At 38.0% G+C, this 20,330-nt stretch overlaps 1 protein-coding gene across 1 annotated transcript in view; it reads right to left on the reverse strand.

The window, feature by feature from the left end:
* Positions 1-20,330, reverse strand: part of LOC124780139 (Down syndrome cell adhesion molecule-like protein Dscam2) — a 513,871-nt gene that overhangs the window by 49,552 nt on the left and 443,989 nt on the right. Inside the window, exon 31 of the mRNA XM_047253759.1 lies at positions 13,215-13,400. Coding sequence (XP_047109715.1) covers positions 13,215-13,400 — 186 coding nt within the window. The remainder of the gene's footprint in view (positions 1-13,214; positions 13,401-20,330) is intronic.

Here is a 20,330-nt window from a genome sequence, read left to right on the forward strand (position 1 = left end):
TAAGCAAAGAAGGTGGAAGGAGTATATAGAGGGTCTATACAAGGGAGATGTTCTTGAGAACAATATTATGGAAATGGAAGAGGATGTAGATGAAGATGAAATGCGAGATATGATACTGCGTGAAGAGTTTGACAGAGCACTGAAAGACCTGAGTCGCAACAAAGCTCCGGTAGTAGACAACATTCCATTAGAACTACTGACAGCCTTGGGAGAGCCAGTCATGACAAAACTCTACCATCTGGTGAGCAAGATGTATGAGACAGGCGAAATACCCTCAGACTTCAAGAAGAATATAATAATTTCAATCCCAAAGAAAGCAGGTGTTGACCATAAAAGATATATAGAGGAAAAGAAGAAGTGCAAAGAAATAGTGGAAACAGCAAAGAAAAAGGCATGGGAAGAGTTTACAAAAAAAACTTGAAGAAGATGTGAAGAGCAATAAGAAAATGTTCTATAAAATGATGAAAAATAAAAGGAAGACTTCTGAAGTACCAGTAAAGATGGAAACAGAGTACGGTACCATTATTGAAGATCCAGGGAATATTAAAGATTTCTGGAAAGAACATTTTAAGAAGCTATTAAACGTTGAGGAGCAGGTACAAATAATGGAGAAATTGAGAGAAGTTGGGAAGCAGAATTAGGAAAAATTACAGGGGAAGAAGTGGAAAAAAAAGCTGTGAAGAAGATGAATGGCAGGAAAGTCCCAGTACCTGATGAAGTATCAGTGGACATGATAAGAGCAGCAGGTCCAGTGGGAATGCAGTGGCTGTATAGAGTGCTATCAAGCATGTGGAGAAATAGTACAATACCTGACGACTGGAGAACAGGAGACATTGTTCCCATCTTCAAGAAAGGCAATAAAAGACTTTGTAAAAACTACAGAGGAATAACCCTTATGAGTCATACAGCCAAGATTTTTGAAAGAATTTTACTAAATCGAATAAGTGAAAAGATAGAAAAGGAGCTGAGTGAAGAACAGCATGGGTTTAGGAAAGAAAGAAGCACAATTGACCTGATATTTTCTATCCGTCAACTGATGGAAAAAAGTTGGGAGTATAACAAAAGGGTGATAATGGTTTTTATTGACATAGAAAAGGCATATGACTCAGTTGACAGGGAAAGACTCTGGGAAGAAATGAAGAAGATAGATATAGAAGATGGATACATTAATGTTATAAAGACAATGTACAGAGGCCACAATTGTAGAATTGGAACACCATTGGGGAACTCTGAATACTTCGAAATAAGACAAGGACTTAAGCAAGGAAGTATTCTATCTCCTTCACTTTTTAATGTTGTGATGGAGGGAATGAATAGGGCAGTTAAAGATATAGTAAAAAAAAAAAAGACAAAAAGATGATTTTTGCAGATGATATGGTAATATGGGGTGATGAAGAAGTAGATGTACAGTTACAGCTTGATGCGTGGAAGGAAATAATGAAAAGGTATGGATTAAAAATAAATAAAGATAAGAGTGAAGTAATGATATTTGGAAGAGAGAAAGGAATCAAATGAAATATTACCTTGAATGGAGAACCCCTCAAAGTGGTAGAAAGTTTTACTTATTTAGGGAGTGAAATATCTAGGGATGGAAGAATAACTAACGAAATTAATAGGAGGTTACAGAAGGGAGGCAATTTCTACCAAACAATAAAACACCTGATTTGGAATAATGAAGTTTCAGAAAGAGCAAAACTCCTTATGTATAAGAATTATTACATCCCTATTGTCGCCTATGGTGGAGAAACATGGTTAATGACAGAAAGGGGCTGGAGCAGACTGCAAGCAGGGGAAATGAAATTTCTCAGAGCAGTTAAGGGAAAAACAAGAATGGACAGAGTAAGGAATGTAGAGATTAGAAAGGACCTCAAACAAGGAAGTATGAGAGAGGAAATTGAAAGAAAGAGATTAAGATGGTATGGGCATGTTAAGAGGATGCATGGACAGAGACTCCCCAAAATTATGGAAGAACTAAAGATGGATGGGAAAAGACCTAGAGGGCGCCCAAGAACACGGTGGAAAATGGGAGTGAGAATATATGTAGAAAGGAGAGGTGTGACCTGGCAGCAAGTGGAGGAAGAAAAGTGGTGGGAGGACCGAGCCAAATGGAGAGGACTCATCAGCACCCAGACCAGGCAGTAGCTGGAGCGGGATTCGGATATAGGTAGATACAGTAAAGAAAACAAAAGAAAAATTCAGAGTAGGTATTAAAATCCATGGAGAAGAAATTACTTTAAGGTTCGCCGATGACATTGTAATTCTGTCAGAGACAGCAAAGGACTTGGAAGAGCAGTTGAACGGAATGGATAGTGTCTTGAAAGGAGGATATAAGATGAACATCAACAAAAGCAAAACAAGGATAATGGAATGTAGTCGAATTAAGTCGGGTGATGCTGAGGGAATTAGATCAGGAAATGAGACACTTAAAGTAGTAAAGGAGTTTTGCTATTTGGGGAGCAAAATAACTGATGATGGTCGAAGTAGAGAGGATATAAAATGTAGACTGGCAATGGCAAGGAAAGCATTTCTGAAGAAGAGAAATTTGTTAACATCGAGTATAGGTTTAAGTGTTGGGAAGTCGTTTCTGAAAATATTTGTATGGAGTGTAGCCATGTATGGAAGTGAAACATGGACAATAAATAGTTTGGACAAGAAGAGAATAGAAGCTTTCGAAATGTGGTGCTACAGAAGAATGCTGAAGATTAGATGGGTATATCACATAACTAATGAGGAAGTATTGAATATGATTGGGGAGAAGAGAAGTTTGTAGCACAACTTCACTAGAAGAAGGGATCGGTTGGTAGGACATGTTCTGAGGCATCAAGGGATCACCAGTTTAGTATTGGAGGGCAGCGTGGAGGGTAAAAATCGTAGAGGGAGACCAAGAGATGAATACACTAAGCAGATTCTGAAGGATGTAGGCTGCAGTAGGTACTGGGAGATGAAGAAGCTTGCACAGGATAGAGTAGCATGGAGAGCATCAAACCAGTCTCAGGACTGAAGACACAACAACAGCAACATTTTGCAAATGGTAGATGCAGGTGGATATGTATATTACATTTTCTGAGATTTCCAAAAGGCATTCAACACTGTTTCAAACTGCTGGCTAGTAACCATAATACAATCAAATGATGTATCTTCACAAACGTGCCCTTGGTTCAATGCTTTTTTGACTTAACAGAACCCAGTACATTATAGTGGAAGATGAATGTTCAACCAAAATTAAAGTGACATCAAGTGTATTCCAGGGAATTGTAATAGAACCTGTAATGCTCTTAATACGGTAAAAAATTTCTCATATAAGACCAGCAGTATTGTCAGATTGTTACCTGATGAAGCTGTTTTCTATTGGAAGAGACAGTTTGTACAAAAATTCAGAAAGACTTTGACAGAATTCCCACTTGGTGTGATAAATGCCAGTGCTCTTTAACTGTGGAGCTGCTTCTTCTTTTTCCTGGCCTTTATCCCATATCTTCAAGGATGTAGCTCATTAGATACTGGATTTGGAATGTTAATGGCAGCGGTTGCTGGATGCCCTTCCTGTCTCCCTCCATTCCTTTACCCCTATGGAATTTGTGTATCCCAACAGCCTGTGTCAAATGTTATCCCTTGAGACAGTCTGTGGACATTTTCTAAATATTTGCGAATCCTGTAACTGAGGCAGGATTCGGGTACCAGCCCAGTATTCACCTAATCAGATATGAGGGAAAATCACCTAAAAACTACACCCAGGCTGACTGGCGCACCAACCCTCATTGTTAATCTGCCAGGTGGATTTGATCCAGAGTGGTATACCTCCACAAATCACGAAAGCAGCTTGCTAATGTACATGGCTGTCTGGGCAGACCAATCACTTTGACTGAGAAAATGCAAGATAGTACCTACCAAAAACAGAAATATGGCACTGGAAGAAAGATGACACTGTTCTCACAAAGCCTGTTGAGCAAATTTAGAGAATAGATATCTAAGGAAGACTGAGATAATTATTCCATCGCTGTGTATATCATCTAGCTACCTTGAGAATAAGAAAAGAGAGATTAGGGCACAGAGAGAGGTGTACAGAAAGTCAAGACCCTGGACCAGATTAATAAAAGGTCTGAAGGCACTAATCTGTTAAAGTTAAATATTAAAATTTTTCTTACACCCTGTATGTGACTGGAAGAGAACATAAATACACTAATTTTGGTGCAAAGTACATTCTATGATGCACTCTACTGTGGCTTGTATGGTATAAATGTATATTCAAATGTAAAAGAAGGAAGATAATCTTTATTATGAGTGCTGGTAGACCAGAAATGTCTGAAAACATAAGATAATTTGTAGTTGGAGTGGCTAATAAGAAATGTTTTTAATTTTCCTTACAATTATTTACTTTGGAAATGTAGGCAGATACTTTAAGACAACTTACAATAAATTCATTTTTGTGTCTTTTTTTATTGAAGATGTGTAAATTGAAGTTTGTCAGAAATAGTGGAAGATGCAGTAACAAATCTGCTTTTGTTTTATTTTATGCATTTATTTCACTAGCTAACATTAGAGTCACCAGATCATATCGTAAATCTAACCAGACATTTGTAGTACGTCCACAAGCAATATATAATGATGGTGCTGGTGGTGGTGATGAAGATAATACTACTTATTAATAATAATGACAATATATGCAGTAATAAATTATGAAATAGAAATGCTGGCCAGTAAAAGGGATACACTTCACAGCTTTCAGAAGTAACAATTCCTTCCTTAGGAGAAGGAGAGTCTGACAAGTGGAGAAGGTTAAAAAGGAAGGACAGGTCACTCAGACAGCAAGATCAGAGGGATCCGCCTGTAATGAGGATCAGGGTAAGCAAAGTGGGCCTGAGTGACCTCTTTAACCTTCTCCCACCTGTTCCTCTCTCCTTTCTCCTTGAAGAAGGAACTGTTAGTTCCAAAATCTTAAAAGATTATCAATTTTATATGTAGATAATGTGAAGGACAGTCAAGCAGTTTAAAATCAGATATGGTAAAATAGTCTATATTAAAACTGAGTGAAAACCCAAATCCACAATAGCTGTTAATTGTGTTTTTACTGTATGATAACAAGTTTCATACCATGAAGGTACATCTTCAGTTCAAGTAAAACTAATTCTTCATTTGCCACGAAATCCTAGGTACAAGTGCATGTAAAAACATATCACTCCTTGGCAAAACCTCGTATGAAATGGCAGGTGGGCATCCAATCCAAACTATGCATAATCAGTAATAAATTTCCAAAACATAGTCAAAAGATGAGCATGGACAGCATGTAACGACAACTGTACATATAATAATTTTTTTCTTTATGAATTTAGATAAATTAATGTAAGTAATGTTTTGAACTTCTTTTTCGGTTCGTATCGTTATGTTAAAGAAACTGTGAGCAACTTTTGAAATGAATATTATTATTTATGTTAGATTTCAAATAATGTGGTAATCAAAGGGAAGTGTATTTAATGTTAAAACTATTGTAAGATGTGAAAATTGTAATTTATACACTTGGTCCATACGTAGGTAATGCATTAGGATATGTGAAGTAGAAAACCTGTGGTGAATACCCTACCTGTAGGGGAGCGGGAAAAGGTGGAGGCAGGCGAGGCGGGAAAACGCACACTGGCGCGGTTTGGCACAACGGGCTCAGTATAACAGTCGGAGGCGAGCAACAGTCGGAGTTGGGAATCGGTCAGAGGAACATGTACTGTACCGAGGAGGCTACCCAGGAAAAGTGAATTCCATTGAGCCTCGGATGAGCCGATTCCGACGACTACTTGGCATGGCTATATTCTTAGGCACAAAATTGGAAAGATTACGATGCTAAGAAGATGGAAAGTGCCGATGTAGTGTGAGCCTTAGCCGTGCTTGTATGTGTGCCGTGCTGCCCGCTATCTCGCTGCCCGCCAACCGCCGCACCGACTTGCACAGGTCAAACATTTATTTCATCTTTAGAAGTGTATCTGTGTGGACCAGTGTCGAAAATGTTTCTAACTGTTCAATAATAACATGACTTTTACCAGAATTGCCTTAGCCGTGACTTATCCTGATCACTGACCTAGACAGGATCCTTACCTCGTATTGTGCAACCCGAGTATCCTGAACTGAAAGTTTAAAATTAGTGTTAATAAGAATTATCAGCAGACAAACCTATGCTATAAAGAAGTTTAAAGTTCTATGTGTTATTGCAAATGTTGATAAAGAACAAAAGTATAACTAAATTGGAAGAGAGTTTTTTTGAATTGAGTTAGCGATGTTATTTAATTAATTTGAGACAGAAATAATGACAGTTAAATTATTCAGAAGTAAGACAAAAGAGTAGTTATTCATAGATTGATAATTTTGAGTGTTAATTTACCTTCAGTACTTAACAGTTTCAGTATAACGACCATAACAGTTTCAGCCCCCCCCCCCCTTTCTCTTGTCCATTCTTTCAAACCTTGAAATGTACTGATCAGATTTCACCAGTAAAGCTAAGTTCTATATTAATCCTAAGTGTATTAGTGTTTTTCCATCCTTAATAGTGACATTGTGTGTGTACTTTCAAGATTGTCGATGCTAGGGCAATCTATGTCCGATTTCAGTCTGATCAATATACAAAATGCAGTTCGTAGTAATCATGGCTGTGTGGTGTTGTGTAAATTTAGCTCGTCCAAATTAATACAAAAGGAGAAAACTTTAGTGCAGTGGATTTTTCCGGTTCCAAACTTTGCCATATAACGCAACGTTACTACGTGTAGTTACGCTTGTACATGCACCCACTTGTACAAGGAAAAACTCACTCTATGCCTAATTAGGCTGGCGACCGAATTAATAATTATAGGTAGTATCTACTGTGTGTACTTCTTGTCCATGCGAAAGGGTAATTATACTTCACATTTGCTTGACTGCATCACTGTAGTTACTGACTGAGTATAAGTCCGATCTTGCTTCTATTAGGTACACGCGGTCAACTTATGTACTAAAATCCTTGTTTATAAGGTGAAGCCCGTGAACTTATTACAGTACAGGCTTTATAGAGCTAACCTACATCCGAGCGGGCGATAGCGTTACAAGCACATGACAGTCCATATATCATAGGATAAAACCATTGTCAAAATCTGCAGGAGAAACAAAGAATTAAAATACACACAATCCTTGGAAGTCATCAATATACTAAAATATATTGGCATGCTTCAAATAGAACTACATGTTACAGCACGAGCCAGACACTGAATACCTGGGCTCATCTTTTGACTGCATCTTGGAGATGTATTATTGATCATGCATGACTCAGATGGATGCCCATCTGCTGTATCATCCAAGGTTTTACTGAAAGTGACATGTTTTTATGCAGACTTGTACCTAGGAATTTTTGGCACATTAAGTATTAGTTTTATTTGACCTTAAGATCCACGGTATGAAACTGGTTGTCGTACAGTGAAAACACAGTAAACAACTATTGCAGATTTGGACTTTCACTTGGTTTTAATATAGAGTATTTTACCACCTCTGATTTTAAATTGTTTGATTGTCTTCCCCATTATCTACACATTTTTTAGCTGTGGTTGCCCAACCTATAAGATTATTTGTACTTTTTTATGTGCCTGTGTGCAGTTATATTTATATGTGTCCATGGCAGTACGATAGTTTCACAACCTGAAGGAAATTCTGGCCAGAAATTATGTCTAGTAAGAACATGCATTATTTAAGAAAAGATAGTCTTATTAAGATTGTGTTAAGCAATTTCCTCATCGCAGCCTTGTAAATGTAACAATGTCTGACAGAAGCATATGGCAGCAGTACAGAAGTAAATGAAATGAAAATGAAATGATCGTATGGCATTTATTGGCTGGGACATCCCCTTCAGTGTTCGGTCACTGTATTGCAAGTCATTTTAGTTGACGCCAATTCAATGACTTGCATGTCGATGATGAAAATGATGATGAAGGACACACAATACCCAGTCCCCTGCCGGGAACTGAACCTGAGCCCCGTTGCGTGGTAGGTGGTAATGCTACCGCTGTGCTACAGAGGCGGACAATACAGAAGTTATCAGTGTGGACGAGAAGCTGCCTGGTCAGGGGAAGAGAGAAATAATAGGGAAAGATTAGCTGATGAGATGGTAAGAGGAATATAAAATTAGAAAGGGACAAGAGAAACGTGGACAATTTACACTGTGACAAAGATACAGGTTCCCTGTTGGGCAGAAAGAAAATAGCTTAAATGTCTTGAGAGGGAATCTATACCAAAGATAACAACTAAAGCTGTAGTCTCCTCTTAAATGTAGAATGGTTTTGGATAAGACACAGATTACAGGATAGTTTGTTTCACAGTTGTATGGCTGAAGTGGAGTGTCTCTATACAGAGGAAGAATATAACAGCAGTGTAAAGTGCACAGGACACACCCATGGACAAAGAGCAAAAATTGGGGCAGATTGAAGGAGGGACAAAATACATTCAGGTTGAACTGAACGGAGGTGGGAGCAACTAGTGTGTAGACATGTAAGAACAAGCTGAGGGTTAGGCTAGTGTCTGCAAATTTCTTGCATATATGTAAGACCCTGTGTGTGTGTGTGTGTGTGTATTTTTTTCTAAGAGGGAGATGGGGGGGGGGGGGGGGGAGATATCTCAATCACAGTATGAGAAGCATATCAGGGACGTTTGAGTATTCATTGCCTTATGACCTCTGGACCACATTCCAAGCCTTATTTTTATTTAAGTTACTGTGCTAACCAAAGACTTGTTCGGAAAAACTTCTTTTACTCACATCAACCAACAGGAATTTTATGACACCTTTTAATAATAGTCTCCTCACTCTCCTAGCAACTTGGATGAACTGTGATTATTAGTGCCATAACACTTGAATGGCTAGTCCTTCTCTGAAGTTAACTTACGATAACAAGAAAATCCGCTCATCTGATTGTGTATCTTATTAATAAATGAGAAAATAAAATTTCGTGGTTTTGGGGAAGAAAGTTATGAGTCTTGGAGGTATCTTAAAATCAGACTCTCACAATAGAAACCTTCAGTTACTAATACGTCATCATACTTCAAAATGAAAGAATGTTTTGGGACTATCCAATTTAAGAAGGCTGCAGAATCTCTTAAACATAAGTTGTTGTGTGATGCAGGAATATTAAGGAAATTAATTCCAATGTGATGGACAAAAAGGCTGTTAGAGATTTTAAGCTATTGAAAAATAAAAGATTTTAGTTGTTTCATTTTGCCATTTGTGTACATATTAAAGTAGAATTTTTCAATGATGGTACCTTTTAAAAAGCATTCAGCCAATTTCCTTCCCTCCCCTGTCCAATATGAGCTCGTGTCACCATCTCTAATGACCTCATCACTGATGGCATGTCATAGCCTAACCTTCCTCCCTCCTGCAAGCAGCAGCTGCCCCAACCTGGTCCAAGTATGAGTGTTGACCCTCAAGGCCAGATCTTGTTGATGAAAATATATCTTTCAAAAGTTTAAAACCATGATGAATTGTGTGTACTTTCCTGAACAATGTGGTATTGTGCATATCCATTTTCACATGTGCCACCTGTCTGCTGAGACAAATAGGCTAGCACCGAGCAGATGACACATCAACCAGCACACACAGCATCACGGATTGTGCAAAGCATCAAGTAGTAGTATACCTTGTTCTCACCACATTGCCTAACAATGGGTCCCCAGAAAGCCGCGCAGCAGCAGGCATACAGCTTGACGACCCTTACTGCAGAGATGCCTAGTAATGCACACACTGGGACACACACTGCCGAGTTTTGTTAGTGGTTGTAAAAATAAGTTCATTCATGTGATATTGGACATTTTATGGCTTGCCATGTGATTAGTTTAGGTTCAAGCCATAAGATGACTAGTGGGTAAGAAGGCAACATAGCAGTGGACAGAATTGGCCTGTGGATAGTTGGCAGTAGATAAACAAAGGGCTCTAGGTGATTGCATGTATCCAGAAAAATGCTCACCACGGACTAAAGGTTATGTGCATGAAGCATCTGATTATTGGAGTCTGTGGAACTGAACTGATAGTGCACATCACATTCTAAACCTCGTCCCCTCTATGAACACACCGGACCTTAATAATATTAGAAATTTAAGGACTACTTAAACCTAACTAACCTAAGTACATCACACACGTTCATGCCCAAGGCAGGATTTGAACCTGTGACCATAGCAGTCGCGCAGTTCCAGACTGAAGTACCTAGAACCACTCCATTGCAGCTGGCTAGGATTAATTATTAACTAAGTGATGTGTTGGGCATGAATCACTGAACAATATTATTCTTCGAAATTTTTTTATAATTTGTGTGTTAAGGTCAATTAACTACATTGATCTGGAAAACAAAGAGATCAGTCACAATAAACATTGCAAGAAACAATTGTCCAAAACACGTAGTCCTAGGCATTATTACCGAGCGAGGTGGCGCAGTGGGTAGCACACTGGACTCGCATTCGGGAGGACGACGGTTCAATCCCGTCTCCGGCCATCCTGATTTAGGTTTTCCGTGATTTTCCTAAATCGTTTCAGGCAAATGCTGGGATGGTTCCTTTGAAAGGGCACGGCCGATTTCCTTCCCAATCCTTCCCTAACCCGAGCTTGCACTCCATCTCTAATGACCTCGTTGTCGACGGGACGTTAAACACTAACCACCACCACCACCACCTAGGCATTATTAATATTTTTCATTTTAGCTTGAGACTTGGCTGTTCCATGCCAGGGTTGATTTCAGAAGTAATGAAATTTTCAAGTTATGTATCACTGCCTACACAACACCAAATATTTGCTTACTCAGAATTAAGTGTGGATTATTATCATCAGCGAAAAAGTGACCACTGTAACTTCTTTCTTTTGAATGGATAATTTTTTTGTTTTTGTTTTATGTGATTTGTACTCACAAGGGGAGGCCGCCAATTGTGAAATTCAGATTCGATTCATACTGCGCATAATAAAAGCTCATGGCCAGAGGTGTAATGTGGCAAAGCACCAAGATGCACTTCTCAGCCGTTGTCGAGAAAATCGACAGTTAAAAGAAACCGTTGAGGTGAAATACTCTCTACGATCAATAATTTTCTACAGCGTCGTGGTGCAGCGGTAAGCGCTCGGGTTCGTAATCCAAAGGTCGCCAGATCGAATCTCGCGCCATGCAACCTTTTTTTTTTATTCAAATGTGTATACACACACACACACACACACACACACACACACACACACATATATATATATATATATATATATATATATATATATATATATATATATATATATATATATATATATATAAAAACAAAGATGAGGTGACTTACCGAACAAAAGCGCTGTCAGGTCGATAGACACACAAACAAACACAAACATACACACAAAATTCAAGCTTTCGCAACAGACTGTTGCCTCATCAGGAAAGAGGGAAGGAGAGGGGAAGACGAAAGGAAGTGGGTTTTAAGGGAGAGGGTAAGGAGTCATTCCAATCCCGGGAGCGGAAAGACTTACCTTAGGGGGAAAAAAGGACAGGTATACACTCGCACACACGCACATATCCATCCACACATACAGACACAAGCAGACATATTGTGTCTGTATGTGTGGATGGATATGTGCGTGTGTGCGAGTGTATACCTGTCCTTTTTTCCCCCTAAGGTAAGTCTTTCCGCTCCCGGGATTGGAATGACTCCTTACCCTCTCCCTTAAAACCCACTTCCTTTCGTCTTCCCCTCTCCTTCCCTCTTTCCTGATGAGGCAACAGTCTGTTGCGAAAGCTTGAATTTTGTGTGTATGTTTGTGTTTGTTTGTGTGTCTATCGACCTGCCAGCGCTTTTGTTCGGTAAGTCACCTCATCTTTGTTTTTATATATAATTTTTCCCACGTGGAATGTTTCCTTCCTCTCTGCCCAAACTCTTTGTCTTTAAATATGTCTGCTTGTGTCTGTATGTGTGGATGGATATGTGCGTGTGTGCGAGTGTATACCTGTCCTTTTTTCCCCCTAAGGTAAGTCTTTCCGCTCCCGGGATTGGAATGACTCCTTACCCCTCCCTTAAAACCCACTTCCTTTCGTCTTCCCCTCTCCTTCCCTCTTTCCTGATGAGGCAACAGTTTGTTGCGAAAGCTTGAACTTTGTGTGTATGTTTGTGTTTGTTTGTGTGTCTATCGACCTGCCAGCGCTTTTGTTCGGTAAGTCACCTCATCTTTGTTTTTTTTATATATATATATATATATATATATATATATATAAAATTTCCGGCAATCAGTTGCAACAATTATGCATATAATAAGTTCTTGAAAGTCATTTCTCGTGGAAAAACTGGCGGCTTCGAACATCATTATGTTTTCCGCAAACAAAGTTGTATTTCACAAATGTTATTAATTGTCTTCATAATGTTAACCACCTATAGTTAACGGAAGACGTAGAAACAATATTCCGAAACGAATACGTATAGCATAAGTCAAACATTTGAATTAGAACAGAGACCCCACGAACACAAATTTGCTGTGGCAGGTATGAAATATAAACTCCGTTACTCGCTCGTTACACTTGAAGGACAGATGTTGAATGGGCCGAAACGAGCAGCCGCATAACAGCATAATTGCCTGCTAACTTCGAAAGAAGGTAGATGCGGTCCCTAGTGCAACTTATAACATCGTCGAAAGTCAGTGCGGACGGGAGAGCTTTGGTACATCCCGTTAAACAAACGGAAAAATGGAGGCGGTACAATTGGAGAGCGATCCGCCTTCACCAACATGCATAAGCAATTCATTGCGACCTGTGGATTACGAACCCGAGCGCTTACCGCTGCGCCACGACGCTGTAGAAAATTATTAATCGTAGAGAGTATTTCACCGCAACGATTTCTTTTAACTGTCGATTTTCTCGACAACGGCTGAGAAGTGCATCTTGGTGCTTTGCCACATTACACCTCTGGCCATAAGCTTTTATTATGCGCAGTATGAATCGAATCTGAATTTCACAATTGGCGGCCTCCCCTTGTAAGTTGTTACATGTGACATATGTCCTGGGCCATTTTGTCCTGTCTGTTCCTATGTAACATTTATTTGGAGCAGATTAGTTGGAGGAATGTACTACCATTCCCATAACATCATTCAGAACAGTCATTATGATGACATTTCATTCTTTATAATTAATTTTCAACAGCCACTGGCATATGTTGTGCAGTCCTCATAAAAAGGTGTAAAACTTGTAACTTACATAGTAAATACAAATTCACATTACCATGAGTGGGTGCACATTTGTGTTTCTTGTTAACTGTGTGTGAGCATTCATGTTGGACACCACTGTAATTTTCTGAGTGTCCAAAGGTTTTGAATTGCAATGTGTAGTCCAGAGTTGGAGCACTCATCAGCCTTGGAGGATCCGGTGAAACAGCAAATGTTGCGTATGGGCTCATCTCATATATTTCTGAAAGAGAAAAACTTGTCATTTACATAGTGACTTACTCTTCAAAAATGGTATGCAATAAACTGATATTAGAAAAAAGGGGTAGGGGCAGGTAATTGAACTGAGGTAAAAAACATAGACTTTTCATTCAGTCATTAAAAAAGCAAATAACTTCAATAATTTTCCAATTGTTTGAAGACACACCAATCATAACAGAGAAGGTTACAGTCCATATTCAGAATTCAGGTCCATCTAATTCCTTGTGCATTTCTATTAATGTGGAACCTTTATGTACATATCTTCATTTCACTGCCTTCCCTGACTTACTACACATTTCTCCTTCTATCTTTTCATTTCTTTGCCGTCTCTTCATTTTTATATATTCTATTGAATATCCATCATGCTGACTCTTTAAACATGCAATGTATAAGCTGCTTTGTAGAAATAACAAACTTTGTCCATGAAAAAAATAGTGGCTTGCTAATCATTTACTTGAGTGTTTATTATCCTTAATTCAAGGTTTCAGTTTATTTACTATTATTCCTCTTGTAAAAAAAAGAAAAATTCTCAGTGCACAATGCCACAAAAAAATCCAAAGCATGGGGAGCAAGTCAACGGCACAAGTGACAAAAATGAAAACAAACAACTGTATTGTGTCAACATCTACAAATAAAAGTGTCACCAAAATGAAACTGGAATAAAGAAAAACAGAAGGAAACAATGAATCAGTTCAGCATTGCATATTCTCATTACCAGATTTCAGCAGAAAATTACAAAAACAATATCTGACAGAAGCTGTAGGCTTCAAAAAAAGATGTTTTTCATAAAGAAGAGGCCCTCTATTTCGAAAATTTATTAGTCTACCACTAAATGACTGAAATTTTGTGCAAAAAACAGAACGGATTTTTTAACTTAATTTCCTTTTATATCATTTCACTTCATCCATCATTTCTGCAATGAGTAATTGCTTCTCTGAAGTCCACTTTTGTAAAATATGCAAAATACTTGTGTACAGGACATTAAAATGTTTCCAGTTATGCTTGAAAAATATAGAAATAGATGGAAGTCAGAGGATACAGATACAGTAAACATGGGTGACATTACAACAATTTACACTTAAAATCCACAGTATTCTCACAACTGAAACATCTTTGTGGACAGATCTATTTTCCCAATAAAAGGTGACATTAACACATATCTCATTTATCCTCAAGTATTTTTCATTTCAATAGTCCAAAAGACTTGCATTGTATTTTCAAGTTATTGTAATGAGTAAGAAATATCCCTTTTGCATAACAGAACACTGGTTATAATCTTTTCTGGAGATGAAACTGACAGTAGCTCATTTCTATCAGCTGCTTTTATTCCAGTTACAATGTTAAGAAGTTCAATTTTGCATTTAGTTTTGTATAACATGCAACAAATATGCCACCCAACTTACAAAAAACATTCTCTTAGTTAAATCTTCATGTAGGTTGTACTGTACTCTTTCTTCTGACAGATCTACACTGGCATGATAAAAGTCTTGGGATAGATATATGCAGATAGTGGTAGCATTGTGTACACAAGGTATAAAAAATGGCTCTGAGCACTATGGGACTCAACTTCTGAGGTCATTAGTCCCCTAGAACTTAGAACTAGTTAAACCTAACTAACCTAAGGACATCACAAACATCCATGCCCGAGGCAGGATTCGAACCTGCGACCGTAGCAGTCTTGCGGTTTCAGACTGCAGCGCCTTTAACCGCACGGCCACTTCGGCCGGCAAGGTATAAAAGGGTAGAGTATTGGTGAAGCTGCCATTTATACTCAGGTGATTCATATAAACAGGTTTCCAACTTTATTATGGCCACACTATGGGAATTAACAGACTTTAAATGCGGAACTGTAGTTTGAGGTAGATGTGTGGGACATTCCATTACAGAAATTGTTAGGAAATTCAATGTTCTGAGATTCATAATGTCAAGAGAGTGCTGAGAATACCAAATTCTAGGCATTACCTCACACCACAGACAACGCAGTGGCTGATGGCCTTTATGTAGTGACAGAACAGCGGTGTTGTCAGTGCTAATCGACAAGCAACATTGCGTGAAGTAATTGCAAAAATCAGTGTGGGATGTTTGACAAACATATCCATTGGGACAGTGTGGTGAAATTTGGCTGTAATAGCCATGGCCACAGGTGACCAACATGAGTGTCCTTGCTAACAGCATGACATCACCTACAGTGCCTCTAATGGGCACGCGACCATACTGGTTGGACTGTATGCGCGACTGGAAAACTGTGGCCTGGTCAGATGAGTCTCGATTTCCGTTAGTATGAGTTGATGGTCGGTTCAAGTGTGGTTCACACCCCACAAAACCATTGACCCAAGTTGTTCTCAAGGCACTGTGCAAGCTGGTGATGGCTGCATTATGGTGTGGGCTGTGTTTACATGGAATGAACTGGGTCCTCTGGTCCAACTGAAAAGATCATTGATTGGAAATGGTTATATTCAGCTACTTGGAGATTATTTGCTGCAGCCATTCATGGACTTCATGTTCCCAAACAACAATGGAATTTTATGGATGACAATGCACCATGTCACTGGGCAACAGCTGCTAGCGATCGGTTTGAAGAACATTCTGCAGAATTCAAGTGAATTGTTTGGTCACCCAGGTTGCCCAACATGAATCCCATCAAACATTTATGGGACATAATCGAGAGGTCAGTTTGTGCACAAAATCCTGCATTGGCAACACTTTTGAGATTATGGATGGTTACAGAGGTAGCATGGCTCAATATTTCTGCAGGGTAGTTCGAATGATTTGTTGGGTCCTTACTGTGTCAAGATGCTCCACTATGCCAAGCAAAAGCAAAAGGAGTTACAACATGATATTATGAGGTATCCCTTGACTTTTGTCACCTCGGTGTATGTCATCAGCTGATTTGCACACCTACACTCTTGGCCTTGTATTACATCATGCACTATCTAGGAGTTTTTCTCTGTGGATACTGTCTTAGAGACTGTTCAACATGTAGTTCATTTTTAACAGAAGTATAGTTACATTTGAAAGAGCAAATTCTTTGTAAGTACTTGTAAACATAATAAATATTATGTGCATTACATCCACAGGCCCCAGTGGGCCCAACGCTACTGACTGCCTGCCGTATCATTTTCGGCCAATGGCATCACTGGATATACAAGGATGTGGGTCAGCACATCACTCTCCCAGCCATTGTTAGTGACCTGTAGCACTACTACTAGTTCAAGTAGCTCCTCAGTCAGCATCATGAGGCTGAGTGCACCCCATTCCAGTCCTCCCACCAAGGAAAAATTCCTGGCAGCACTGGAAATTGAACCCAGGTCTTCCATCTGATAGTCAGACAGGCTAAACACTCAGCAACAGAGCCAAACCCTTACCAGTAATCACTAAATTAAAATTAATTTCTTCTGGTGGTAAGCAGCCAAAATAATAATAATAATAATAATAATAATAATCTTTCCTTTCTCAGATGTTATGTCTGGTTAAAAATGGAAAGTCACGGACCTTGATCAAGCACGACTTCCTTTTAACTGTACAGTATATGTTACATTGCATTTAGGAACTTTTGGGTAATTGAACATGTATCAATAATTGCAGATTTCTGTAGTTGTATATGGTGGATATTTGTGTGGTATGACTCCTGTAGTTGATAGTATAATCGGTATAATTTCAACTTTATCCTGATGCCATATGCCCTTGACTTCCTCTGCCAGTTGCATGTATTTTTCAATTTTTTCTCCTGTTTTCTTCTGTATATTTGTTGTATTAGGTATGGATATTTCGATTAGTTGTGTTAATTTCTTCTTTTTATTGGTGAGTATGATGTCAGGTTTGTTATGTGGTGTTGTTTTATCTGTTATAATGGTTCTGTTCCAGTATAATTTGTATTCATCATTCTCCAGTACATTTTGTGGTGCATATTTGTATGTGGGAACATGTTGTTTTATTAGTTTATGTTATATGGCAAGTTGTTGATGTATTATTTTTGCTACATTGTCATGTATTCTGGTGTATCCTGTATTTGCTAGTATTGTACATCCTCTTGTGATGTGATCTACTGTTTCTATTTGTTGTTTGCAAAGTCTCCATTTATCTGTTGTGGTATTGGGATCTTTAATAATATGCTTGCTGTAATATCTGGTGTTTATTGTTTGATCCTGTATTGCAATCATGAATCCTTCTGTCTCACTGTATATATTGCCTTTTCTTAGCCATGTGTTGGATGCGTCTTGATCGATGTGTGGCTGTGTTAGATGATACAGGTGCTTGCCATGTAGTGTTTTCTTTTTCCAATTTACTTTCTTCGTACCTGTTGATGTTATGTGATCTAAAGGGTTGTAGAAGTGGTTATGAAATTGCAATGGTGTAGCCGATGTATTTATATGAGTGATTGCTTTGTGTATTTTGCTAGTTTCTGCTCGTTCTATAAAGAATTTTCTTAAATTGTCTACCTGTCCATAATGTAGGTTTTTTATGTCGATAAATCCCCTTCCTCCTTCCTTTTGCTTAATGTGAATCTTTCTGTTGCTGAATGTATGTGATGTATTCTATATTTGTGGCATTGTGATCTTGTAAGTGTATTGAGCGCTTCTAGGTCTGTGTTACTCCATTTCACTACTCCAAATGAGTAGGTCAATATTGGTATAGCATAAGTATTTATAGCTTTTGTCTTGTTTCTTGCTGTCAATTCTGTTTTCAGTATTTTTGTTAGTCTTTGTCTGTATTTTTCTTTTAATTCTTCTTTAATATTTGTATTATCTATTCCTATTTTTTGTCTGTATCCTAGGTATTTATAGGTATCTGTTTTTTCCATCGCTTCTATGCAGTCGCTGTGGTTATCCAATATGTAATCTTATTGTTTAGTGTGTTTTCCCTTGACTATGCTATTTTTCTTACATTTGTCTGTTCCTAAAGACATATTTATATCATTGTTGAATACTTCTGTTATCTTTAGTAATTGGTTGAGTTGTTGATTCATTGCTGCCAGTAGTTTTAGATCATCCATGTATAGCAAATGTGTGATTTTGTGTTGGTATGTTCCAGTAATATTATATCCATAATTTGTATTATTTAGCATGTTGGATAGTGGGTTCAGAGCAAGGCAGAACCAGAAAGGACTTAATGAGTCTCCTTGGCATATTCCACACTTAATCTTTTTTGGCTGTGATGTGATATTATTTGAATTTGTTTGGATATTAAGTGTTGTTTTCCAATTTTTCATTGCTATGTTTAGGAACTGTATCAATTTAGGATCTACTTTGTATATTTTCAATATCTGTAGTAACCATAAGTGGGGTACACTATCAAAAGATTTTTGGTAATCAATGTATGCGTAGTGTAGCGACCTTTGTTTAGTTTTAGCTTGATATGTAACCTCTAAATCTATTATCAGTTGCTCTTTACATCCTCATGCTCCTTTGCAGCAGCCTTTTTGTTCTTCATTTATAATTTTGTTCTGTGTTGTATGTGTCATTAATTTCTGTGTAATGACTGAAGTTAATATTTTGTATATTGTTGGTAGGCATGTTATGGGGTGATATTTTGCTGGGTTTGCTGCGTCTGCTTGATCTTTAGGTTTCATATGAGTTATTCCTTGTGTAAGTGTATCAGGGACTGTGTAGGGGTCTGCAATGTAACTGTTAAATAATTTAGTTAGATGTGAATGTGTTGAGGTGAACGTCTTTAGCCAGAAATTTGCTTTTTATCTTTTCCAGGGCCTTTCCAATTGTGCGTAGAATTAATTGCTCGGGCGACTTCATGTTGCAAAATTATCACTTCAGGCATTTGTGGGATCATCTTGTATGTGTCTGTTTCTGCTTGTATCCACCATGCATGTCTGTTATGTTGTACCGGGTTTGACCATATATTGCTCCAGAAGTGTTCCATGCCTGTTATGTTTGGTGGAATGTCTATTTTAATGTGTGTGTTATCTATTGTCTGGTAAAATTTCTTTTGGTTTGTGTTGAATGTTTGATTTTGTTTCCTTCTATTTTCAATTTTTTTGTATCTTCTAAGTCGTTTGGCCAATGCTTGTAATTTCTGCTTCTTTTCTTCTAATTGCTCTATCGCTTCTTGTTGTGAGATTTTACCTAACCTTTTTCGTTTTTTGTCTGATATTTCATTTCTTATAAATTGTGTTAGCTGTCCGATGTCTTTTCTCAGTTTTTCTATTCTGATCTGTAGCCTGTGCTGCCATGCTGGTTTTGTGGGTTTCTTCTGTGTGTTGGTTGGTTCTGATCTCTGCCTAGTGTGTATATTTAGTGTAGTGAGTGCTCCTGTATAAACCAGTAGTTGTAACTCTTCCATAGTTGTGTTTTCATTTATTTTGTTGTGTATGATTGTGTTGATAGTTTTTATTGTTGTTTCGACTTGTGGGTTATTTTGGGGTCTATGCAAGAATGGTCTAATGTCTGTATTTGTGTCATTGTATTCTATATATGTCAGCTGAAATTTTTCTTCTATATCTAACATGTGTGTCACTTCATGTTCTACTTGTGCTTGTTCTGGTGGCTGTCTTAAGATTTCGTTTTCATCTGATTGTTTAATTGATGCGTGTTCTTTGTTTGTTTGCTTTGGGATGTTTGAGTCCATTACTGTATTTTCTTCTTCTTCTGATTGCACATTATTTTGTTTCAGTATTTGTTGTACTTGTTGTTTGATGTTTTCTAATTCTGACTGAGGTATCCTGTTATTTTTTTATTATTACATGAATTTGATCAGCTAGTCGTTGTTCTGTTAAAAATTATGGTACAGTATTCCACTGTATCCATTTGATTAAAACTCAAACTACATGACTAATTTTAAAAAAACCTGTAAATAAAACCCTTATGCAAATCATGCTCCTACTTGTCTTGAAAAGTATAAACATAAAAGCTAGGAAATCAGAAATCGCTACCACACTACACTACACTGTCACTACAGGACA

The sequence above is a fragment of the Schistocerca piceifrons genome, chromosome 1, assembly GCF_021461385.2.
Source record: "Schistocerca piceifrons isolate TAMUIC-IGC-003096 chromosome 1, iqSchPice1.1, whole genome shotgun sequence".
Taxonomy (NCBI): domain Eukaryota; kingdom Metazoa; phylum Arthropoda; class Insecta; order Orthoptera; family Acrididae; genus Schistocerca; species Schistocerca piceifrons.